This window comes from Drosophila mojavensis, unplaced genomic scaffold (assembly GCF_018153725.1).
Source record: "Drosophila mojavensis isolate 15081-1352.22 unplaced genomic scaffold, ASM1815372v1 contig_19, whole genome shotgun sequence".
NCBI lineage: Eukaryota > Metazoa > Arthropoda > Insecta > Diptera > Drosophilidae > Drosophila > Drosophila mojavensis.
Genome location: NW_025318726.1, coordinates 1,954,047 through 1,981,435, shown reverse-complemented (window position 1 = coordinate 1,981,435; position 27,389 = coordinate 1,954,047). Strand labels below are relative to the sequence as shown.

The 27,389-nt window shown below is 38.7% G+C and overlaps 1 protein-coding gene across 15 annotated transcripts in view; it reads left to right on the top strand.

The window, feature by feature from the left end:
• The window catches only part of LOC6572400 (RNA-binding protein Nova-1), a 33,734-nt gene that overhangs the window by 4,412 nt on the left and 1,933 nt on the right, over positions 1 to 27,389 (top strand). For 2 of the 15 annotated variants that reach the window (XM_015166366.3, XM_015166369.3), the window contains exons 2-5: positions 12,683 to 13,335; positions 25,587 to 25,652; positions 26,504 to 26,647; positions 26,722 to 27,362. In XM_015166366.3, the coding sequence (XP_015021852.1) occupies positions 13,218 to 13,335; positions 25,587 to 25,652; positions 26,504 to 26,647; positions 26,722 to 27,362 (969 nt within the window). In that variant the 5' untranslated portion in view covers positions 12,683 to 13,217. Of the gene's footprint in view, positions 1 to 7,776; positions 7,917 to 12,682; positions 13,336 to 18,256; positions 18,491 to 21,048; positions 21,449 to 23,052; positions 24,151 to 25,586; positions 25,653 to 26,503; positions 26,648 to 26,721; positions 27,363 to 27,389 lie in introns of those variants that run through there. The other 13 variants (XM_015166364.3, XM_044007685.1, XM_032728557.2 and 10 more) reach the window with 12 other exon arrangements.

Sequence of the window (27,389 nt, the reverse complement as noted above, 5' to 3'; positions counted from 1 at the left end):
TCGGTGACGCCCCTGCCTGAGCTCGGCATATCTCACTCGTTAATTTACTCGTTTATTTGTCAAGCTGCCGACTCTTGATTCTATATTTTGAGCTGCCGCTGCTTCTGCTGGTTGTTGTTGTCAAATGCAAATAGACATTAAATTGCCCGCTGTTTGCCGTTTCGTTTCGTTTCATTTACATTGCCCAGTCGCTGCTGCTAAACTATCCACCCGCCTCGCACCTCAGCCCGTGGAGCGCCTCCTAGCGGAATGTGGGGTAAACTGTCGCCGCAACGAGCAAACCCAGAAAAGGCAAGCACAGTTAGCACAGTGGGGCAAACCCTCCGCAAAAAAAAAATCACCAAGTGGAGAGCAGTGAAATGAGAAAAATGAGAAAAAGGCTTATGTAAACAACACACACAATAAATTCGTGCAAAAGGCACGAAACGGCTGTTAACCTATTTGGCATAATTGCAACAGCGTCAGCCAACTGGCGATTCCGACTCTCCGTTGATTATCCGAAATGGAGTATGTGTACATGTGTGTGTGTGTGTGCAGAGCTCTGCTTCGGCTGATGCGGGAGAATTACTCTGACCGAGTCTCAGCTTTGTCTCTGGAAATTAGTACACCTAAAAAGTTTTCATTTGCACTAAAGGTGAAAATACATAAATGAGAAGGAAAATGTAGCTCTTATGCAGCAAGAATTTGTTTTTGCAGAGAATTCGTTTCGAAAGTCAGATATGAGCTGTGAAAAGGCATTCCTTACATTGCTAAAATTATTTTGCTACTTCTGTCGTCTCTTCGGACCTGAATAGAGTTCTAATCTTTTAAATAGATAGTATAAGAAGCGTTCGGAAACTTAGAAATGAAGGGAATAGTAAGGATTTTCTATTCATATTTTTAAATTTTTTATATATTTCATTTCAGAATGTTGTAAAATATTTCTTTATGCAAATATATAGATTTTAGATTAAGTAAATTTAAAAATTTTTAGAAGTTCCTAAAAGGAAATCAAATCCATATAATACACATTTTCAGTATCCTATATCAAACACTTTTATTTCTATAATGGGAAATTATTGAAAATATATATTACACAGTATCAACTATGCACATTTCCCTATATTGACAAGGAATATGCATATTGTCTACATAGATTATCTTACAGCTAGTACTACTATTTCTATGAACAGTCAATTTTCAATGCATCTCTCTAAAATTGTCAAAAGCAAATGAGTTATGATTAAGATTCTCTTCTCTTATTTTAATTTTATGCTAAACAAAAAGTGCTCATCCCTGCCTACCTATCAACGGAAATAGTTTCCTTTTCATCAGGTCATATGAACACAGCTATATGTACAACACATACATTATTTATTTGAAATTTGTGTCGATCTGTCTGTCAAATCACGAGCTTTTAGCATGGGAATTTAATTGTAGCTTATATGATTTTGAATTATACATATATATTTATATATACGAAAACATGAGCACATATAATATATTAGTCGCTATTATTAGACAATTAAGCAACGCAAACAGCGGGGATTATCGGATTTGATTGCTATTCAAGTTCAATGCGTCATCCGAGAGTATATTGGCAATGAATTGCATTTTTAATTGTGAAATTAATTCTGTATTTTTTTTTTTTTTTTTTTTTTTTCATTGTCAACATAATCGAAATGACGCAACCAAAAAAAATGGCAAAAAAGAGAATTATATATACAGTTATGTAAAGTCAGGTTTGGTATGCGAAATAATGATCGCAATGCAGAATATGTGGTAAATAGTTTCTTCTGGTGTGCCAAAGGCGAGAGCTATGCCAAAAATTCTTCTGTCAGTCACTGGGTGGGGGCGTGTGGCCAGGTGTCAGCCGTGGGCTGACAGGTGCAAAGGAATCTGGGCAGAGAGGCATCAAGTTGTACGTTACATTGCGCTGTTTCAGCTATTCTTTATATATTTCATTTCCCACAATTTAGTTGTTGTTTCATTTCGAGCTCTGCACTCAGACTCACACTCATATTCACCTGTCCACCTGTGCCTAATTGTGTGGCGTGCCTAATGCGCCCGCAGAGCGCCAAAGGGGCTAATGGGGCAGCAACGAACGAACACAGTGTGTCCGAGAATAGATACTTGGTGTATCTTTTACGGTTTCGTTTCTACACATGTATGTGTGCCTATCTATTAGTAAACATTGGTAGAAACCAATTACACTGTGCTACAAATGACTCTGATTTTATGTGGACTAGCTGCCAAAAGTGGACCAATAATGATTGGCTGTGATTTTGTAAACAGTTTAGCTAAAGATAACCAGGTTTGAAGCACAGACCGAGTATATAGTGTATTAATTGAAAATTTGTTACTTACTGTTAATTCTATTATACAGTTTTAAGCCCAGGTATTTCGACATTGGCATTGTGAAATTCATTTGAAGCAAGAAATTTGATCTATTATACAATCAATTCAAAACTAGAGGTTTGGTCTATTATACTTTATCAATTGTGATTTCACACTAGTCTTTTAAGCTCTATATAAGCGTAGTATTTGATTAGAGTTTGCCATGTAAGACAAGAAAGTTCAAGTTGAGCTGCGTAACTGCCCTGAGCCCTAAATTATCGATCCTTTTAGTGGGAATTGATGATATCAACTGAATTTATAGATAGATAGAAAAATAAGTACTTAATGATTCGACTATTTATCCTGATGAGGAATGCGTAGACATGGGGTCAATTTCGACTCCTTCAATAGGTTCCTTATTTTGACAGTCGTAGACTCTCACACACAGTAAGGATTAGAATGAATAGAACGAGCTGACATTTGTTTACTTGCCACACACGCCGCACTCTCCTCAATTAGTGGTTCTTGTTGATTTTGCCATTTGACTGCCATTTGGCTTTGCTGTCTTGCTTATGGATAATTTATAGACGCACCTTTTTATATAGAACTGTTGCTGCCTGAATGGGCACCTGCCCACGACAACAACAGCAGCACACACAGCAGCAACAGCAACAGCAACACGAACGACAACAACAATAACATCATACAGACACAGACAAGTTTCGACAAGCGACCCAGCGACATAGTTTGTGCTGTGTTCTGTTCGCCCGCAACTTGCCACAGTAATTTGCATAGAACACACACACACACGAATGCATATGCACACACACACACGCGCATACACAGACATAGCTGACTGCATGTCGATTGTCCGCCTGCCTGCCTGCCTGGTTGCATTGACGCCGAGTCAGTCGTTTGGCCTAATTGTGCGCTTTTGATTTAGTTTCCATGACGTGCAGGCGATGGTGGCAGAGCCCAACTCCAAAGCTCGCTCGCTAGCTCACTCGCACGCTCGGTTGCCCGTTCGTCTGCTCATTCCGCTCATTCCAATCGGGAATGCAATGCAGGTGGCTCTCTCACTCTCCCTCTCTTTATTTTAGCGCTCTCTTCGTCGCGCGCCTCGTGTGTCGGCTCTCTTGTTGGAATTCTGCTAGCCACAGCAGTTTGCTCTTTGCCTTTGCATATTTCTCGTACCTTGAATGTCTTTTATTAATTTAGTTGTAGTTGGTTCTTTTTGTTGTTCGTTTTTCTTTTGCTTTTCTTTCTTTTTTCTGTTGCCGCATAGCATTGGCCAATATGCTTGGCTAGTTGTTTGTTTTTTTATTTTTTTTTATTTATTTATAAATTATTACGTAGGGCAACCTTCACCTATTTACTTGAGATACGAAGAAATGTTTGTAAAGTTTGTTTCGTCTACTATTTAGCGCGTGTTGTGTAAAACCTAATTTACATGTAAACTCATTTATTGATCATCAATATTAAATTCTAATTAGATTAGATTAGATTGTTGGCCAACAGCTGCAACAGCTGATGTATGATGCCCCCGATGATAGACGCGCATCGTCAACTCGCAAACCCAATGGGCGGAGAGGAGGTGGGAGGTGGCAAAGCATATAATATTTATAACAAGCAACATGTAAAACAAAAGACCTCTGAGCCGAGTCAACGAAATCTAAGCCCAAATTCCATGGCAGCCAATCCGCTTACTCCACTCCACTCCACTCCACTCGACTCCACTCGTTGCCTTTGAGCAAACCACAAAAAAAAAAGGAAAAAAAAAGTCAGCATATATAAAATATAGTAGATGTATGTATATGGAACGGGGCAGAGCTTATATGCATGCCGCAGTCTCAGTCTCTGGCGGGCGCACAATGAACATAAATTATGTGCGGAAGGAGCAAAGGGCACTGGGCAGGGGGCTGAGGGCTGAGGATAATGTAGGAAAGTGCCGCGAGGCGCCTACTCGACATCTGCATACAAAGCAGAGCTTGGAGCTGGGGCCACTTATCTTGCTTGAATAGGCGACAACGCGCTGATGCTGCTGCTGTTGCTGCTGCTGCTGCCTCTGTAAATATTTATAAGCACAAGCTCAAACACAAGCAAGTAAAAGGTTCACACACACACACAGACGCACCGAGAACCCTTCAATCCATCCATACGCAATTGCGACTCTTTCAGCTGTGGGGGTCAGTGGGTGTTGGTAATTTGAAATCGCGTGCCTCCTTTATTGATTTTCGCTTTCATTTTTCATGCAACATGCGAGGCAGCAACAAAACAGCAACAACAAACACACCAAAAGAACTGCTTACATATTTGAGTTACATAGCTGTTCGACGGGGTGAGGGGGGAGGGGCAAACATAAGAGTTGCATACCAATTCACAAAACCCAAACACACACACACACACACACACACACTCGCTCGTTCGCTGTGTTTGATGTCTCGCAGAGTCCATCAACGCGTGCCGCCACAAAGTCAACGAGGTCGCCCCCCATCGCCCCGTCCCGCCCTCCGTGTGCTCCTTGTGTAGCAGGTGGCATTCCTTTCGCATCATACTCGCTGGCCCATTCATAATGTGCGAGTGAGGTGTTTACCTTTTGCTGGCAGCGGTGTCCTTGCCAGCGACACACACCAAACACGCCTCTAAAAATGTCAAACATCCAAATGTCCTACGGGCCACAGCACAAGTGATCCGGGTTGAGCCTCGTGACGTTTGCGCTTTTGTTATGTTTCGTTCATGTCCGATGCCAACTTCCGCTCTCGCTACCATCCCCTCCCTCTTCCTCTTTCTCTTCCTCTTTCTCTGCCTCTTTAGCCTGCAGCCAGCTATCAACTGCCCCAACAGCAGCAGCAGCAGCAGCAAAAGTTTGTTTTGCCTCGACTCGTTTCCATTGTTAATTCAACTATGTGTGTGCATGTGCGTGTGTGTATGTGTATGTATGTGTGTGTTCGTTCACATTTTGTTGTCCCAATTTCGTACGCTGGGGCTGTTGTTACCATTAGTTGGGTGGTTCTTTTTTTCATTCTTGCTCTCCCTCTTCCTTCGTCTCTTTTGGCATCTATTACATTACTTTGTGTCGGACTGCAATTACGAATTTGGGGCAACTGTTTGTCGTACTCCCCCGAATTGTGGCTCCGATTTATTGTTGACCCGCAAAGGACTTGCCATGAGGCAGAAAGAGCGTGCATCCCGAATATTTTCATGTCCTGGCAATTTAACTATTAACTATTTAAATATATTCCTGATTTATTTATATTTATATTTATATTTATATTTATATTTATATTTATATTTATATTTATATTTATATTTATATTTATATTTATATTTATATTTATATTTATATTTATATTTATATTAATATTTATATTTATATTTATATTTATATTTATATTTATATTTATATTTATATTTATATTTATATTTATATTTATATTTATATTTATATTTATATTTATATTTATATTTATATTTATATTTATATTTATATTTATATTATTATATTTATATATTTATATTTATATTTATATTTATATTTATATTTATATTTATATTTATATTTATATTTATATTTATATTTATATTTATATTTATATTTATATTTATATTTATATTTATATTTATATTTATATTTATATTTATATTTATATTTATATTTATATTTATATTTATATTTATATTTATATTTATATTTATATTTATATTTATATTTATATTTATATTTATATTTATATTTATATTTATATTTATATTTATATTTATATTTATATTTATATTTATATTTATATTTATATTTATATTTATATTTATATTTATATTTATATTTATATTTATATTTATATTTATATTTATATTTATATTTATATTTATATTTATATTTATATTTATATTTATATTTATATTTATATTTATATTTATATTTATATTTATATTTATATTTATATTTATATTTATATTTATATTTATATTTATATTTATATTTATATTTTTATATTTATATTTATATTTATATTTATATTTATATTTATATTTATATTTATATTTATATTTATATTTATATTTATATTTATATTTATATTTATATTTATATTTATATTTATATTTATATTTATATTTATATTTATATTTATATTTATATTTATATTTATATTTATATTTATATTTATATTTATATTTATATTTATATTTATATTTATATTTATATTTATATTTATATTTATATTTATATTTATATTTATATTTATATTTATATTTATATTTATATTTATATTTATATTTATATTTATATTTATATTTATATTTATATTTATATTTATATTTATATTTATCACATTTCTCAATTTACAGCTCAGCTGTTACAGTTATAATCAATCAATATCCACATAATAAATATGTATGTAAATACACACAGGTCTTAGCCAATACAAACACAGGCAATATGTTTGCGGGACAGCTAAGACCCTATTAGCCCCTGTTTGGCTTGTAAGTCCTCAATTGATACTTGTCTCGGCTGTCGATGAAAGGCGAAAGACGGCACGATTTATCTCACATGATGTTTGTCAGTTTGTAGATAAAAGATAGAGTCGGTTAGAAATAGATACGACAGCATCAGCATCAACAGCCGCTGTCAGCAGATTTGTTCAGCCGTAGGGAAAAGGCGATAAATGAGTCCAAATGGACAAACAAAACAATTTTCTAACAAATGGGCATCCGCTCGATGGGTATTTGTGTTGAGTGACAACTAAATCAACTTGTGGCAAATTTCATATTAATAATAATACTTGAAAAAAAAAAAATAAATAAAACGCTTCGACAGACCGAAATTATTGGCTAACAAAATATTGCTAAATATATGTATGTGTATGCGATATTGCTGCACTCGCTCGGCGTGCGCTTATCAGCGTCAACAAAACAGTCAGTGAAGACAGTCACCACAGTAAAAACTATTTACTGATAAGAAAGTAAATACATACGTACACATTCACACACACACACAGAGCCACACTCGCACACGCAGGCAGAAATGCTCACAAATACTTGGATTTTGGTGAGAGAGCGGCTGAGCAAACACTTGCAAACAGAGGCGAGTCGAGTCGAGGCGCTCAATGTTTGCAGATAAAGTACGTACATATGTATATAAAAGATAAACCAACAACAGCAGCAGCGCGGCAGCAGCAGCAATACTCTCTCGCTCGTTCGCTCGCTCACACACACATACACACACACTCTAACAACTATTTGTTCTCCCGCTCTTTGGATCTCTCTCCCGCACGCTCGCTCGCTCAGCAAGCGCTTCAAATTCATAGACACTTGTAAGTAGTGTGAGCGTGTGTGTGTGCGCGCCTGTGTTTCTGTGTGCGTGCGTGTGTGTGGCGTTCGCTTGCTTGAAATTCATTTCGTTTTTAATTGTTTTCGGTTTTCGAATTTAGTTGTATTTGATTTTCACGTACTCGCACAGCTCGCAGCTCGTTCGTTGCTCATCGTGTCTCGCCTGCTGAGAACTTTTTACATATGCGGTCATAAAGTATCTTAAAGCTTCATCTTCAAGTGGGCGCTGTGTGCAGCTGAAAATTGACAAAAAGAATAAGAAATACATTCATGTGAGTGCGCCAAGTGTTTAGTACGTTTAGCTCGACGCTAACAATTCGTTAAGCATACACATACACATACACAGACACACATGAGAGCTCCAAGTGGCGGCCCGCAGCTGAAGTGTTGGAGTGTTGGAGTGTGTGTTTCATGTGATTGCGTTGCCGCAATCAACACATAAAGTGTTGAAGAAATTCTTATCATGCTGCTGGCAGCTAGCAATTCAATTAAGCAACAGCTCGCGTTGCACTCTCCATCTTTATTTTATTGATCGCCCTTATCGAGTTATTCATCCATCAGTGTGTTAGCTATCGGAGTTCACTTGATTTTCACTTTTGCATAATTGTGTTTCTTCTAATATTTAACATTTTTCTGAACCACTTTCTGCTCTCTGGTTTCTGGTGTTTTTCGAATGCCTTATCAGCGTGCGCTTGGGTAAAAATAAAATAAGAAAAAAAAACAACCTCATTTCTATATAATGTATATAAATAAAAAACCTTATCGCATTTGCCTCCGCTGTTCCGATAAGTGCTTCAAGTTGAGATAAGATTGAACATATTTCGTATGCCTTCGGGATCTGCATTTGCCATATACGAAACTAGCTATACCAAAAGTGTAGTAAAAGTCAGCTGAAATACGCTGTAGATATAGCTATAAAAATATAAAAATTGTTTATATACGTGCAGAGCTGTAGAGCTGTACGGCGTATTGTTTCCACTAGACACTTTTTACGGCTGTAAATATATTTAAACGTATTCAAAGCTTCAACTTTGGCCGCATTAAGCTTTGAGCATTCAAATCAAGGCTTTTGCAGCTATTGAAAACTGATTTCGTTAACGTTTCTCAATGTAAATTCAAATTCATATTGTCACTTTATATCATTGAATGTTTAGTAACCTTGACGAAAATTGAATATATTATATTAAGCGTGGCCTGACTCTAAAAAAAACTCGAATGCAGCTTGGCTTGAGTATTACCTGTATATACAACTATCAAAATTTGGGGAGAAGACCTCTAATTTTTCCAGTTACCCATTAATTTAGGCTTTAGCTGATATTCATAGATTATTTTATCTGATTTACTATACAATATGGTAGAGATACAACAATTTTCATTCTTCTTTTCAATAAATTAAAATAAATTTTCTCTTAATTTCTCAGTAAATGTATCTTTAAAAATGTTTATTTATATTATTGTATTCGAAAACAACAAATTAAGAGTTTACTGACAAGAACCATGTTAAAAGATGAAATGTATCTTTTTGCTGAATATTATATTTAATTATTTTACATTCCTTTCATCATAGATACATTTTACATTTGATATACAATATTGCAGAGCAATCATCTTTTAGGTCATTCATCGATTAAAAAGTTTATAGAATCCAAAAAATAATCTGCTCTTTTTATAAAAGTCCCGTTTCTCATTGCATTTGGAAATCAGTTCTTGTCATTGAAATAATGCAATAGTAACGAGCAAAGCAAAGTTGATTGCATTCGCTTTTAATTTGTGGCAGCACGCAAAAGTCCTCGCTCTGATTGAATGAAATTCTTTATAATGCACAAGCCCCAAGCAGCAGAGGTAGAGGCAGAGGCAGAGGCAGAGGCAGAGGCAGCAGCAGAGGCAGCAGCTGTTTCGTATTCATCATCATTAACACATTTTCGGCTTGAGTGCATCAGTTGAGACGTTGAGGACGATGCAACCGACGACATCTGCACCTTTCCCTCTCCGCTCGCCCTCTTTCTCACTCTCTCTCTCTCTCTCTCGTTCACTTGCTTTATAAATCACATGCTTAAACAGTTTTTAGCAATTTTCTAAATTTGAAATTTATTTAAAATTATTTATGAAGTTGAAATTTTGATTCTCGAAATGGAATGTGGATTACAACAACTATATATTCTTATATGAAAGTCAAATAAAATTGAATTATTTTATTCAATATTAAAGTACGACAAGTCTGGAAGCTCTAAAGAAGAAAATTTGTTATATGAATATATTTATATTGAAATTATCTCAGAGCTAAGTTGGGATTCCTGCTGCTGCCAATCAATATATTAATTAATTGTATTATTTAATTTCTAAGCGCGCAAAAGTAACTGGTTCTCGAGATTTGTCTCTCCCCCCTCGACACCCCGAGCTGCAATCACCTGCCTCAAGTGAGAAACTCGTTTTGCGGCAGCATCGAATTCAAGTAATTCACTAGTTTTCTGCTGCTTCTGCTTCGGCATCGTCGCGTTGCTTACTAATTTCTGAGGTGAATGCAAATGTGTGCGTCTCTTCATTATTATTATTATTATTATTATTATTATTATTATTTTATTGGCTGTCGTGACAGGTTCTATAAAAGCCAGCAAAGCACAAACACAATAAAAATATATAAAATATATATTCATACGTATGCACACACACATATACATATGTATGTATGTATATGAGTACAACACAAACAAACAAAAAGTATCTCATAGTGCGAATTTGGCGTGCCAAAGATACTTTTGCTCTGCTTGCATTCAAAAATATATTTGCCTTGTGTGCATATCGTTGTCATTGTTGTTGTTGTTGTTGCTCCTATTGGTGCCGCTTCTGTTGTTGTTGTTGAGGTTGTTGTTATTGTTGTTTTGCAGCGTTGCCATCTCGTCGATTTATTGCTTATTTTGCTTTGCAGTCACTGTTTAGCGTACAGCAATTTATTTAATGGTCAAGGTCGTTTGCAGTCAAATCAAACACACACACTCACACAGTGATACACACATACGTACATATGCATATACATATGTATATACTCAGGCGAAACACGCAGTCCGAGTGCTCTTACTGAAGTGTTGGCCCGTAGCAATAGAAACAACAACAACAATAAGCACGTACAAAATATTTGTATAATTAAATGTCATTTGCTGTTGTTGCTGCTGTTGTTGTTGCTGTTGTTGTTGCTGTTGTTGTTGCTGTTGATGATGTTAGCGCATATTTAATTACCGATGAAATCATGAAAAGAAACCAACTCATGCATAATTGAGTTGCAAGTTATAATTCTCAGAGCAGAGCGCCAATAAAAACGTCATCTATGCCAAGATTTTTATGTCTTACTAATCAATGATCAATATATCAATATATGAATATATTTAAATACATATATTAATATATCCTGATATATATACATATGTTTTACGTATATAAATATATTTGCTTTTGGGGTTTTCTATACATTTATGGTACTTAAAAATAATAATACCCTTTTCGGAAATTGTTGTTTGTTACTAATTGTTGTGGGAGTATAAATTTGAGATATGGGAGGCATAAATTAGACTGACTGCAGTGCAGCTATTCAGTGATTTGAATTGACGACACGTGAGGGACATATAAAGATCATCAATTAATCACCAAGAAAAAGAGTGGGTTGTTCAGGCTGCTAATCCCTCATATGAATAAAGGATTTGGGAGCTAGGCAAGTGAATCTTCTTTATGCCCCGATGCCATAGAACGAAGCAACCTGGATATATATGTATTTAATACGTATTTAAAATATTTTAAACATACTTATTTACTTATGCAATTTTAAGCCAAGAGTTTTTTGTTAAGAGACGCTCAACAGTTAACGGTTCGCTGATATACAATCTTGTGATAAGAATACTTAATATTATTTTCTTTTATGTTGTTGACTGAGTAACATTTCAGCCACAATATGCCATAGTTAAGATTAGGAATGCAACAGAGATTTATGAAAATATTATTATTTGCAATTTAAATTTCGAATACTAAAATGTGACATTTTAATTTAAACAAAGAGAAATTTGATTGAATCGCGATCATGAAATGTTATCCTAAGACTGTGACTACAATGGACAGAATTTAAACGAATTGAACTGAAGCTTTTCCGAACTTTAACTTGATTCAGTCATATCTTCCACGCAATCATTTCATAATAAACCGAAACCTTTTTTCTCTCTTCAAGTTCGTTAAGTGTTTGCCTACAAATAGTTTGTATTTCAATGACTGTTCGTTGGCAGTTTTGATAATTTTTGACTCATCTTGCTGTTGTCTGCTTGTTTTCACACACAAACAAACAAACACACACACACACACACACACTCAGTAAGAGTAAGATATACAGAAACACACGCAGACATTGACATGATCATTGCTTATTTCTAGCTAATAAAAACTAAGTGTTGTCTTGTTGCATCGTTCACATTTGCCTGCCTGACCCCTTTGACCTCTCCCATAGCCATAGCCATAGCCAAAGCCAACGCAATGCAACCGCCAACAGCCTCTCAATTGAATGATCCGCTTTGAACCAAGAACCCACCTCACAAAATGGCGCTCATTTTGTATATATATATATATATATAAATATAGACATTAATGAACAAGTGTTTTGTGTTCATCTAAATTGTAAATGTTATCAAACTTGTCATCAATTCTCAATTCTAAACCTTTTTGACTCTCAATACTCAGTTCTCAGTTCTCAGTTCTGGACTCTCTAGAATCACATTTGGTGCTTCCCTATTTGAGAAGTGCATTCTTTATAATGTTGATACGCATTTAACTATATTATACATTTTTACATATGATGCCTAAATGTTTACTGTATGTATGTATATTTATTATTGCTGCATAATTCACTCATAAATATTTTTTTCTTTTTCTTTTTTCATATAAACGTTTACCAAAAAAAAAAAAAAAATACAACTCGCACATTCCACCACCTCAAATATAAAATAAAAAAATCTAATTAAAAAATCAAACAAATAACAATAATAAACAAAACGAATAAATCTAGAAGGACTACACGATCATCATATACTTATATTACATTTAGAGGCTTGACTCAAAGTTCAAAGACTTGTAATTGTAATTCGCCCGACCGCATATGCATATTGCCTTCAGCTCGCGAGCGTGTGTATATGTGCGTCTGTGTGAATAAGGATCATTAGAGCCAAAGAGGATTCTTCATCAGCAGCGAACAGAAACCGAGGCAGCGATAAATAAAGCTGCCTTGTCCTCTCAGATGCGAATTGAAGACACGCTCATATAGAAGCGTCTCTATTCCCTAGATCAAACATCGATCTAGATCGATCGATCGCTCGTTCGCTTTGACAAGAGCTCTGACCAGAACCAAAGCCTCCTTAGCCAAAAGCAAACAATAAGAGTCCACTCCTCAAGCTCAAGGCAAACGGAAAGAAAAGCAAAAGAAAACAGAAAAAGCTAAAGAAAAAGCTAAAGCTAAAGCTAAAGCTAAAGCGAAGCAATCGCAGTACAAGCCGAATATAAATCTTATAACAATTCAAACAAAAGCCAGCAACATTCAATTAAAAATGGCCGAAGACGCTGCCATGGAGACATGTCCAAGTCCTGAGATGGGCGACTCACGCAAAAGGCCGCTCGATTCAGATCCGGAAAATGAACAAACTAAACGCTCACATTTCAGTTCCGGTAAGTTTTGCAATCATTTGAAAAACAAAAAAACAAAATCGAAAAAAATATAAAAACAAAAAACCCCAAAACAAAAATCCAAAAGTACGAAATGTGAAATAAGCAAATTTCAATCGCTTTTACATATACTACTATCATTATCGTGCTCCTTGTCTCTAACTATCAATCTATCTATCGAACTATCTAATTTATCTATCTCAATCTATCTATCTAAATTCACTGACCCACTTCTCACTCCTTACGAATCGCCGCAAAACGTGTAAATATTGTACCTCATGCCAAACAAAAAAAAAGAAAAGAAATTTCGACCTATCTAAGCATTGCTGTCAAGCTTGTTGGCTTTACTTTACGTTTTTAGTTGTTTTTTAGTTTACTATTTAAGTTTTAATTTAATACGAGTTTCTGCCGTTTTGCCACTGTCATCTTTTAATTGGCCAACTCACAAATCACGTCAGCAATTGGCTGTGACTAACTCGACCCGGACCCGGACCCGGACCTGTTTTGTTGAGTGCAAAATCGCATTGCGCATACGCCCTGCTGCCCACGCCTCTGACTGACTGCTAGGATAGTTGACCCCGAATTGACCCACATTGCTGATAGCCTCTTTTGGCATTCGGTTATCGCTTCTGTGCAAAGTAGCTGCATCAGCTGTCCACCCTTTGGTGGGCTTCTCAATATGCAAATCATCTAAAATTCAAATTATGACAACACAGCGTAGCGGAGGAGGAGGCGGAGGAGGAGGAGGAGGCGGAGCAGGAGGGGGAGGGGAGGCGTAGCTGCTTTGGCCGCTTTGCTTGATTGCTTGTGCCACTCTGGCAACCCGCCGCCTTCAAGGTGAGCCGCAACGTAATCCAACTACCTCTATCACCTCCACCTCTACCTCTACCACCTCTACCTCTACCTCTACCTGTCCTCGCATGGCATCGCATCGAATCGCATCGCATCGCATCATATCGCGTCGCGTTCTGCGTTGTTGTTTGTTTTTTGTTGCTGTCTCGTCATCGCCGTCAAAGACATATAAATAGCAGAGACTGTGAATCGGAGAGGCGGTTTTATTTTCGTGTTTTCTGATTTGTTTTTTGTCTGCTCGACACCTGCTTAACATTTGACTTTTAGTTTGAGAATACTTGACTGTGTGGCGACTGTGTGTGAGTGAGTCTCTCTCTCTCTCTCTCTCTCTCTCTCTCTGTGTGTGTGTTAGCTAAGCCAAAAAAACACGTTTTGTTGTTTTGCATTTTCTTTGTTGTTTTTTGTTTTCTTCTTCTTTTTTTGGAATTTCTGATTAGTGCTCAGAAGCGTGCTAAACAACTGACCGACTAATGCCTGCTCAAGACATTTCGAAACCTGTCGTTCTACCCTATAAAGCAAATTCGTGTTATGCCCGCACAGCAGTAGAACTAAAAATTGATGACAAAATGTCTGGAGTAGTAGATATTATACAGACGTACCTATAGATAGACTAATATTTTTTAAGAGCTAGCATTATAGTTTCATTATTTTGTTAAGGGAAATATGGAGATGTAATATAATTAACCTATAGATTAACTGAAATTTATTTTGATTTAATTTAATTCTTGTACTACAGAAAATATGTTTAATTATAATATATAATTATAAAAGTAAAGTTTTATTGTCACTATTACCAATTATAATAATTATATTGGAGATGACGATGATGAAATTCGACATCGCATAGTGCAATATAATACGAGCTGGGTTCTATTGATTTTGCTAAACTTATGTAACGGCTGGACGAAGCTGTGTATGTATATATATATATATATATATATATATATATATATATATATATATATGTGTATATTTTTGAGCAGGATTAACATCTTAGCCTGGTTATTTGTGCACATATCATGAATTTCACGAGCGAGACTTACGATATTTGGTATAGTTTGAGGCTTGGATTTATCTTTTTATCTGAGACGAATACTTTTACCCAATTTAAACTTAACTTTTTAAAATTCTGAATCATCAATTGAGATATGGGAGAATAATTTCATGAAAATATTAGCGCATTTGATAAAATTTCGTATTAAACAAAATATTATTTGTTAACAAGTTGCAACGAATATTAAGAATAACATATTTTGATTCATAAATTAAGATATTTATTGTATTTATATTATTTCAGATATTGTAGCTATGTATTTAGCTGTTTTTTGTAAAAATTTTCATTTATGCCCTTTTTTTTTTTAAGTAGAAACAATATTTTTGTAAACTCGTAAACCTGCCCTCGAATGTGAAGTAGATTTTGTTGACGTTGTTATTGGCATTGCTGGTAATTAACTACCATTCATATATTTCTCTATACATCTATAAATGTCTGTATGTCTGTTTGTATGTATGTATAAAGTTTTGTTATTTCTGTTGCTCCCGTCATTGGTGGACGTAGAACAGGTCCATGGCATGTGTCAAATGTGTTTGATTATAAATGTATAAGTGCATACAGACACACACACACACACACGCATACACAGACAAACATACTTAGAGAAATATTGTTTATTAGTTTTCAAACAATTTATTTGTTTAGCTGCCTTGACAGCCAGCCATTTATTAATATTTATTTCGTTCTCTTGTTTGCGCTCGCTAGAAAACGAATGGGATGCGGTTTTTGGAAACCAGTTTAAAGCTGTCTTAAATTAGAATGCAACGCAAAAGGGATTTCGCCTGGCCTGCACGATGCGCAGGATGCAAGTCAATAAATAGAGTGAGCGTCATAGGAGCGCGGGGGTGGACATGGAGCTGCCTTGTGGGGCGACCAAACGAACATGTGTGTCGCTGTGTGTTACGTAATCATAGAGCTGATAGAGCTAGCTTGAAAATAGATGCGCAGGGCAACAGAGAGGCCGAGCCAAGAGCCGAGCTGGGGCCAGAGAAAAGAGAGAGAGAGATAAAAAGGGCTAGGGAGAGAGAGAGCGGATAGAGAGAGAGAGAGAGAGAGAGAGCGCGTGATTGGTAGTGCGGCTGCTGCTGCGTTGACAGCGCTGTTGACCTACTTCGTTGACAATGTGCGAGTTCCCGAGTGTGCGTGTGCATCTGTATATGTGTGTGTGTGTGTGGGGGGGGGGGCATATAACCATTGCCTAGACAAGGTCTTGCGCAGTAGCCGTGCAAAAGACTGCGTTGTCTGCTGCACTGCAGTATTGGACGAAATTGCAGCCGACAGCCGCAGCTGCAGCAGCCGAGCCAACACGGCAACGTCCTTGAGCATACACACAGAGAGAGAGAGAGAGAGAAAGAGAGAGAGAGGAAGAAAAAAAAACAACACTTGCACTGAATATGGGTTACACCTTGGCCACTTATGCAGACTGAAATAGCGATGCTGCCGCCTGCCGCCTGCCCCCTGTCGGCTGTGGAATCTCGCCTATCGCGTGGCCACTTCAAGTGCGTTTAATGCCTGCGGGCTTTCCGTCCGACCCGTGCGTGGGCGCACTCTCTCTCGGCTGCTCTCTGGATATATATTTTTGGGTTACCTTATTCTTAGCAGATTCCTTTGTTGCAGCTCAAGTGTTGCCGCTGTTGTTGTTGTTGTCGCTGTTGCCGTGTGCTGCACTTGTGAAGCATCTCAAGTGGCCTACTAATAGCTCGAGTATCATGTTGGTTAGTTAGGTGGCAAGTGGCTGCCTCTGTCCCACTGCCTCACTGTCTGCCACTGTTCCTCTGCCTGTGCAGTTTCCGCCTAATACTTTGCCCTCAAAAGCGGCACGAGCACGCTTATCGATAGGTCGACCCAGGCTTAGCTTAGCTTTCGTTTTCAGCTTTTGTGCAGCTCGAAGTGGGTCACGTCGGTGCCACGAGGCCAGATGCACTTGAGACCATTGCTGTTAGTTAAGGAGCAAATGCGACCACGAGGCGAATGAGCAATTTGCGGTAAATCACGCATACGCCAATTGTGCAGCTGTCGACTATTTCTATTTATATATATCCAGCTCTCTCATCTTAAACTATTAACAAACTATTAATCACTCTGCCTCAGATAAGTGAATTTCCAACTGAGAAGCAGGTAGAACTTCAAGAATCTTTAGAACTAAAGCAAAGCACATGAGGAAAGTCATTATATCAAAACAGATTTCGATTGTAGCTCGCTTTTCCTCTCCCCCTCTCTCTCTCTATATATAATTGTGCATGTATATGAGTCGTGTGTTGTGTCATCATCATCATCATCATCATCATCCTCATCAAATAGCAATCGAAGTTCCAATGAAGTTTTTCTGCTCGCTTCAAAAACATGACACGTTGTGCTGCGCTGTATCTCTTTAGCTTATCTGCCCCTACCGCAATACATACATACTTATATATATATATATATGTGTATAATAGCATTTTCTATTTTAGTTCGAGTCTCAACTCCTCGACTGATAAAGGGCAGCAGCTAAAAAGTCAAACTAAGCAAACTATATAAAAATGAAAAAAATAAACAACAAATTGTTTTTAAAGTTAGCCAACGTCAAAAAGCCGCCCATTAGATCATAAGCGCGCTCTGCTCTCACACACACATATATATATATAGCAAAACATATGCACACACATACACGCGTACCCACACACACTCACACACACACAGAGGCTGTTTATGATCGCATTGCCTGACTCATTTGGATCACCCTCTTGCTCTCTCTCTTCAATCGCACTTGCTGTGCTCTCACTCTCTCTCTCTCGCTCCCCTTCTGCCTCTCTCTCGCACACTCGCTCACGCATTTGAACTCTGTGCTTTTGGGCTAGCTTGGACGCTGTCGCGCTGCTCTGTGACTGGCTCCAGCTCTGTATCTCTGTCTCTCTGTCTTGCTCTCTCTCTCTCTCTCTCTCTCTCGCTCTCTGTCTCTCCGTCTCCAGCGGCGTTTCGCTTGTGCGCCACGGACCTACAAAATTCTTCAGTGCGATTTCAGCGCGCGCCGTTGCCGATCGTCGTTCATTTCGTTCAGTGCTCGCTCGCTTTTCGCTTCTCGCTTCTCGTCTCGCTTCTTGTCTCGCCTCGTCCGCAGTTGTTGTCGCCTTTTGTCCGCACAGCCATTTTGTTAACAGAATCGAGTTGGCTGTCAACTAACCAGCATGTTGTTTGCCAGAACGCAGCAACAGCCGCCGCACCATCATCATCAGTCGCAGCCAGAATCGCTGACGCCGCTGCCGCTACAATTCTGTATGTGTTTGCAAGTGCAGTTTTAAGTTATACTCACACACACACACAGAGAGAGATACACTATTATACATAGCAGGAAAACAGTTCTCAATGACCTTGTTAATTAGCATCGTCGCTGCAATTCGCCCAATGACAACATCCCGACATCAGCGGCTAAGCTAATAATTTTTTTTATCGAATTTTGTATTTGCCTTGTTCGTATTTGTGCTTCTCATTAGGTGCATAATCACATGAGCAGCGTCGTCATTTGATAGCTACAGTATATACATATATGTGTGTGTATGCGTGTCTGTGTCTTCGTGTCTTTGTGTCTTTCTGTCTGTGGGTCCACGCTGCGTATGCGCAACTCGACAATCGACTTACATTTTGTGTGCGTCGCGACGCCTCGTCGTGTCAAGGTCGCATTTTCGTTTCGAAAGTTGCCATTAGCTGGGAGTCGCAGCAGTGCGAATACTTCTATCAGTCAGATAACATAGCTTGTTCAGTCACTCACTCACAACAACAACAACAACAACAACTCAAAACGAACGAGTATGTGAATTATGTTGAAAAGCAAAACGATTTGCCTACGAGAAACCCTCGATTCGATATTGTGGCCAGGCCAGCCAGGCAGCTACAAGCAACAAATGTAGCTCAATGCCAGCAGCTACAATAATAATTCAAAACTAGACACACTCTGTGGACACAATAACAATATAAACATATACATATATTTATATATGTGTGTATGTATGTGCATAAACCTATTGACATTGACACGAAGAAGCAGTCGGAGGCGGCAAAGTTCGACTTTTAATTTGAGATTCTTATTTGAATAAATTGAAATGTATTCAAGATTCGTGCTCGACTCTGCTAATCAATGCTCATGAAAGGTTTGCGCTAAAAATAAACCAAAACCGTGCGCTGTGTGTGTGTGTAGGCCGAGGCACTTCAATTTGTCAATTTGTCAGTTTGTCGGAGTAGTGCCTAAAAGAGCGGAGAGCAAAACATAACCTTGAAAAGCGTTTGAGCGTATGTGTGGGCTCTCGAGAATGAGCAGACCAGAAATGCCTATAGAGAAGCAACCTTGACAGCTAACCGAGGTGCTCCATTCATTGAGAGCCAAACGAATGAGGCATATACTTTTTTTTTTTGCTGCTGCTTTTTTGTTGTTGTTGCAAAACAGCTCGCAACGGCTCGTAAATAATAAATGCAGCCAAAAATTTGGGGGATTTTTTTTTTGCTTTTCTGCTTCAAATCTCTAGCAACTGGTGGGCTCAACTTCATTGTGTAAGGGCAGCAGCAGCAGCAGCAGCTACTGTTGGGGTCTACTATTGGCAGCTAGTTGTTAATTTCTGTTGTTTGGCAACGCGCTGTTCGAGCAGGTGTGCCGTGGCTAGGTCCAGTTGAAGTATACCCGCTACTTCAGCTTTTATTTTTTGCGAGATCTGAAACGAAATGGTGTTGTGACTTCTACACGATAAATCAATTGGGGCCGTAGCGTCATTAAGGCTGGAAGAAGATGATCTCACACATAATTTAGTTGGCCATTGTGGCTGTCACAGTTGTCGTTGTTGTTGTTGTTGTTGTTGTTACGCCCACCTTGTGCGTGTGTGTGAGCTGGAATTCAAATACAATATATTAACGTGTTTTGTTTCCACTTTTTATATTTTTTGTATGGCTAACCAGCGTTTAGTTATGTAACAAAAGCGAAACATGATTTCTAAATCATTCGCATTATTATTATTATTATTTTGTATTTTTTGTTGTAACTTGGTTTTTTGTTTTTTTTTTTTTTTTTTTTTTTTGTAATTGACTTTGCATTTCATTGGTTTCTGCTGACCATTCAAATTATCAGCGTCATTTCGAATACTTATTTATTTGTATTTGTATTTGTTTTTTCGTTCATTCATTCGCTCGTAATTGCAATTAGTCAAGCGATTCCTCGCGTTTCCTGGCCACACGAATTGGAGTTTGTAATTGACCAAACTTCAAATGTGTCAAGGTAATTTGGAGTCGGCTTTCCGTAAACACGCGCCGTTTGTTTTCACGAATATTGATCAGATACGCCTAATTATATGGCAATTAGTTGCTCTAATTAGAGGCTGGCCTAATGTTCCCTTTACAGAACAGCGAGCGCATCAGGTCTACATTATTTTACTATCATCTATCTATCTACTAACCTTGGCGAAATCATCGATTCGGCATTATTATAAACTTTTTTTTTTTTTTTTAATTTATACTCATTTAATCACTTTTCACCTCCATTTGCACACAGAACATTTCCAGGCTCACACTAAACACATTCCGCACATTTATATATTTCGATATTATTTTGCACAGTTTTTCTTTTTTGTTGTTATTATTATTCCTTTCTATTCATGCAAATGTGCTTGTAATTTGAAAATGAAACAGCATTAAACGAAATGAAAAACAAAAACAAAAAATATGAATTAAATAAAAGCGAAATACATTTCGATCAACTCTCATTGGGGCGACACACACGTAGTTGTTGTTGTTGCTAATATAGTAAACAAAAATGTATAAATATATCAATTTCAATTATCTTCAACGCACAGCAGCATTTCCGCAAAACCAATAAAACCACAAACAATAAAACAACATTTAAATGTGAAATAAAAGAAAACGAGAAACAAAACAAAAACAAGAAAAGCAAAAACTCTGTTGTGATTACAAAAATGACAAAGCAAAAGGCGAATTTATTCAAATAATAACGCAATAACAAGTGACAAAACTCGAAGGCGAATCCATCATCTATCATAATCGTCGATCACACATCTCTAGCTGGAATTTCCCAACACAGTCAGAATTTGGACTGAACTGAGCTGAGCTGAACTGAGCCGAACCGAGCTGAAAGGAAAGAGAAGTGGACAGAGAGAGAGAGAGAGAGAAACAGAGGAAGAGAAAGAGAGAGAGAGAGACAGACTCCATCCATAGTTAAGATCAACACGCTGAATGGTAAACTGTTGGCATAGTAATCGTATCCTAGGTGTATAAGTGCATTACCTTCCATACCATTATTGGATGTTGTGTAACTCTCGTCATTAACAACTGCTATCTTATTCTCTCTATATATACATGGACGTAGACCATCTCTAGCACAGATTGAAAACTGCAAATGCATTCTGCAAACAAATCAAAACATGCCACATCTTACTACTACTACTACTACTACTACTACTACTACTACTACTACTACTACTTCTACTGTATTACTCTTACTGCATAGTTTTATTATTATTTGTAATTCTAAGAAGCATCCAGTTGCGAAGTGAGATCTGTAGTTGAATAACATCTTCCATCAAGCGATGATGTGTGTACATAGTGCAGAAACGATCAATCATCATAGTCGATGCTGTGCTTGTTGGCAATCAATCAAACTATCAATCAATCAATCGTGCAATCAATCTCGATCAATCTCTTAACAACGCACTTCAAATCGAACAACAATTGCTGCTGCATCTGCTGCTGTTGCCGCCGCTTCATAACTCCAAACGCAACTGCAGGCGTCAATCAGTCAATCAATCAATCAATCAATCAATCTACTTCTTCTATTTTCTTATGTATGTAACTGTCAATGTGTGTGTGTATGTATGTGTATGTAACTATCATAATACTTGATTACATCTAGATATTATGTATGATATATGCATATATACTACAATTTCCTTCTCTCTATCTACTTTTCTGTCACTTTATCTATCATGTGTTGTTGTTGTTGTTGTCTTTGGTGTTGTGTGGGAGCTGTCTACCGATCTGTTGCTCATTGAATATGGCGCAAGCATTGCAAAGTACACAATAAATAAATAAATATACGAATCCAAGCACATCCCGATTGTCATCAATGAAAACAAAAAAGAACACCACCATAATCGTCTACTACTTACTACTCTACTACTACTACTACTACTACTACTACTACAATATCCATCCAGCGCGCTGCTTTCGAATCAAATCAATGCAAATCAAATTCAACTCAGAATCAACTCAACTCAACTCAACTCAAAATCAACTCAACTCGAAACACTGCAAAACGTACTAAAAACAAGTGGCGCTCTACCACTCTATAAACCTATCTATGACCTATACTTATACACCGCCACCTTCATCATTCTCCTTCCAAGGGCGGAGCAAACAGCACACGGCCTAGCCTAAAGAATCAAATCGAATCGAATCAAATCAATTCAAATCATACTAAAATCAACTACTCAGAGCTGCGTTTACACGAGCGTCAATCGAGAGCAGGATTTGGGAGCCAAAGCCTCAGAGACAAGTTGGCAGCTCGATAGAGAAAAGCATACTCTGAGAGAAACATCAAGGCTGCCAATTTAATTTTCGTTTCTTCTCTCTCTTTCTACATATATATCTATCTCTCTCGCTCTGCCTCTCTTTGTTGGCTCGTGTAAAAGCTGCTCAATCCAAAATGTTTCTCTGTATGTTTCATGTAACGAAATTGTAAGCGAAATTGCAACAGCAAATTAACTATTTGAACAAAAACAAAGAACAACAAAGTTTAATTGAAAACAATTTATATTTCTTTTTCTTTTCGTTTATTGTGCAAGTTTTTGAATTGGAATCGCGTAGAGTAGTTCTAAACTGAGCAGCAGCAGTCAAATTGATCAAAAATTAAAAGAAAAATACATTAAAAATCTATAAACTATAAAAAAGTAAAAACCAAAAATTGATTTTGATAATCTAAAAAATTAATAAAAATAAAACCAAACAAATTATTCCGTCGCATACGCAAAGCAAAATTTAAGACTGAATGACAACATTTGAACAGCATCGAAACGGCAAGTGACGATCGCACGCTATGGAAAGTATTATAAATGTGGCAGCCCAGCAGATATTGCAGCAGATGGGCGCCGATCTAAGTGGAGCAAGAGCAATGCAACAGCCACAGCAGCAACTGCCACAGCAGCAGCAGCAACAGCAACAGCAAGAGCTAGAGCTAGGGCTGGAGCTGGAGCTGAAGCTGAAGCTAGAGCTGGAGCAACAGCTGCAGCAGTATGCAAGTATGCAATATCAGCAGTCAACGCCCACGCATATGACGCAATTGAATTATCAGCAGCAGCCACGACAACATTCCAAGACAACAACAGCAACACAAGCAACAACATCGCCATCATCATTACATTCGCTGACCAGCAGCAGCAGCGGCAGCAGCAGCAGCAGCTTCAGCAACTATAGCAACTACAGCAACAGCCACAGCAATAGTAATAGCAATAGCAATAGTAACATCTACGGCAACAACATCATTCACAACGCTGCATACTCATTAGCAGTCTTTAGCTATAAGCAACAGCAGAAGCAACAGCAGCAGCTGTCACTGAAACAGGCACAAAGCAATCCTAATCTAAGCAATACTCAACATCATTATCACCAGATGGAACTGCAGCAGCATCATCCAGCCAGTCACAATGGCTCGCCCGATAGCAGCGCATCGCCAATTGCTGCAGCGGGACAGCAGCAGCAGCAACAACAGCATTTACAGCAACCGCAACAGCAGCAGCAGCAACTTAGTAAACATGAGACAACGGGAGCTGCAACAGCAAATGCAACTGCAACAGCAAGTGCAACAGCAACAGCAGCAGCAACTGCAACTGCATCAGGAACGGCAGCAACATCCAGCTATAAGACTGCCTCCTGTTGGTGCTACGGTGAGTTTGATGAAAACACGCTATCAAATTCAGAAACTACAAACTAAATGATGCGCACGACTTCTTCTAAATATTACACACATCCATCTACAAATTCACAAAAAAAAAAAAAAATAATAATAATAATGAAAACACTTGCTCTCTCGCCCTCTGCATCTGTATTTTGCTCACAATTATGCGAACAAAGCGGTGAGCAACCGAAGTACAACTACAATAGCATCAATCAATCAATCGATCAACCTATCAATCAGTCAAACGCCATGTCTCCATCTCAACATCTGCGCTGCCGTCGAGTCATAAGAAAAAAAAGTATAAAAAAATGAAAATCAACAAAATGCAAATCAACTGAAACTAGCAAAAGATTTAATTATCTTGAAAAAAAAAAGAAAACATCAATAATGAAATAATAATCAAGCATCAAGCATACACATACACACACACACATGCATCACATCACATCTCTCTTTCATATATAACATATACAACCATGCTGCGTATACTTAATGTGAGCTCGACAATAGTTCACATCAAGTATACGCAGCGCGGCTCGCTGCAAAGTCCGCCTAGACATTTCTGTGTGGTGACAGCGTGTGCAGTAAATTTTGTTTGCCTCTGCTGGGTCAGCTGATAGACATCGGGACGACCTGACACACATAGGTGTGTGTGTGTGTGTGTGTGTGTGGGGTGGCTTGGGCTCGCTCATGATTTGTGGCCTGAGCCAAGAGACAAGAGCCAAGAGCCCCAGAGTTCTAGTTTCTGGCACTCGGTGACAGATGTGCGCCTCATTTCAGCGCTTGTATCTAATTAGAGAAATTGTTTTGAAGGACACTTGGCTTCAAGTGGCAACAAGATGACGACACAGATTTTAATTCTGACTGCGACAGGCAGGGGCAGGGGTAGTGGCAGGGGCAGGGGCAGCGGCAGGGGTGGGGCGCGGCCTGTCAAGCGCATCGGCTAAAATTAAACCCAGCCGTCAAGTCGCTCAACTCTCGGTTGGGGCGTCTTGGCGCGTGTGGACAGACGAGGCGAAAAAGTCAGGTGCACCAGCTGCACGACGCCGCTGTTCAATGCGCCTCTATGTTTTCTCTTTGTGATTTTATAGCCTTGTTTTTTATTTGTTACGCTATGAGCGATTGTTTTGTGTAATAGAGCATCTCCGCTTGACACATTTTATTAATTGAAATTTGTTTACTCGCCCGTGCGCTACGGACTGCACTGGCTATATTGAATGCCAGCGAAATGAGATTGCAATGTGGCTGCGGTCAAGTCTCTACTCTGCTCACACACCCACCCACACACACACACACGCACATACACATACTTTGACTGACGTCAGCTCACTGCATATCTTAGCCGTTGTCTAATATATAATTCAAGTGAATTGACAAATGTAACTAATGCCATGCTTGTTTCTCTCCATCTCTGTTTCATTTTAGGTGAGTCAGTTTGTTCTGGAATTGAGGTTGAAATTGAAAATAATAACAATAATCATAATCATCATGGTAAGCTTTGTCATACTTTCATTAAATACCATTAACATTCATCTCTGTTATGCGAAACGCAGTGAAAAGTGTCTAAAGATATCCGAAAGAAAAACCCAATTTCGTCTTTTTGTATATATCTATCTCTCTTACTCTTTCTATCTCTCTATCTATTTCTGTTTCTCTAATACCCAGTTGAGCTAAACTTGTTAACTGACAAACGCAAACTGATTTTCATTGGGCAAACATTACGCTGGGTCAGCCCATTAGCCTCTGACCCCCCCTGACCGCAGATCACTGACTGACCAAATCTGACCGCCTGACCGCTTGACCAACATTCAAGCCCAAAGTGCTTAAGGCCCGTTGCTAGTGGGTTGGGAGAGGGGAGGTTGGGGGGTTAGAGCTTTTCATGTCTCGCCAGCATATTGTGTGTGTTGCATCCTCATCCTCTCATGGCTTGCCGAAACCGACTACTCCACAGCATTAACATAAACATTGGCATTGGCATTGGCATTGGCATTAGCATTGGCATTAGCATTAGCATTGACCACATCAGTCAACACAGTCAACACACAGTACAGTAAACAGTCGAATGCATGTCCTCCCACCAGCCACCCCCAAAAGCCATTATCCCCCATCATACCCAAACTCAGATTTCAAACAACGTCCAGCTGCGCGCGGACGACAACCGAATGCTGTTATTATTTTGAATTTTTAACCTGCTAAACAGCTACCAGATGTGCGCCACGATCAACTGGTCAACTGGGCAACTGGGCAACCCCAACTGCAGTAACAGTTACTTAGAGCTAAAGCAACTGTAATCACTAATCCATGGTCGCACTGTGATCTGTTTTTATTTTCGGCACTTGCAGGCGATACCACATTTCACATGAAAATCCTGGTGCCCGCGGTGGCCTCCGGCGCCATCATTGGCAAAGGGGGCGAGACGATTGCCTCCTTGCAGAAGGACACGGGTGCTAGAGTCAAGATGTCCAAATCGCACGACTTCTATCCAGGTGAGCATTGAGTAGCCGCATATCCGAATGGAATGTGGAAAATGACGAGTATCCCATTTCCCATTTTCCCTCAGGTACTACTGAGCGAGTCTGCCTCATCACCGGCTCCGTGGAGGGCATCATGACCGTGGTCGACTTCATAATGGACAAAATCCGGGAGAAGCCCGACTTGACCACAAAGATCATCGATGCCGAATCGAAGCAGGCCCAGGAGCGGGACAAGCAGGTGAAAATATTGGTGCCCAACTCGACTGCTGGCATGATCATCGGCAAGGGCGGCGCCTTCATCAAGCAGATCAAGGAGGAGAGCGGTTCCTATGTGCAGATATCGCAGAAACCAAAGGATGTGTCGCTGCAGGAGCGCTGCATCACCATCATCGGCGACAAGGAAAACAACAAGAACGCTTGCAAGATGATACTCTCGAAGATCGTGGAGGATCCTCAGTCGGGCACATGTCTGAACGTCTCCTATGCAGATGTGAACGGACCCGTTGCCAACTTCAATCCGACCGGCTCGCCCTATGCCACCAATCAGAATGCCATCAACTCAAGCACCGCCTCGCTGAACTCCACGCTGGGCACGGCCATCGGCGGCGCCGGCACTGCGGCCAGCCTCCTGGTCAGCAATGCGGGCATCAACTTGTCCCTCAACTTGAGCGCCCCCAATCCGACGCCCAACCTGGCGTTTGCCACACAGCTGTTGGATCACATCAAGGTGCGTAGTCTGAGTAGCTCTAATCAA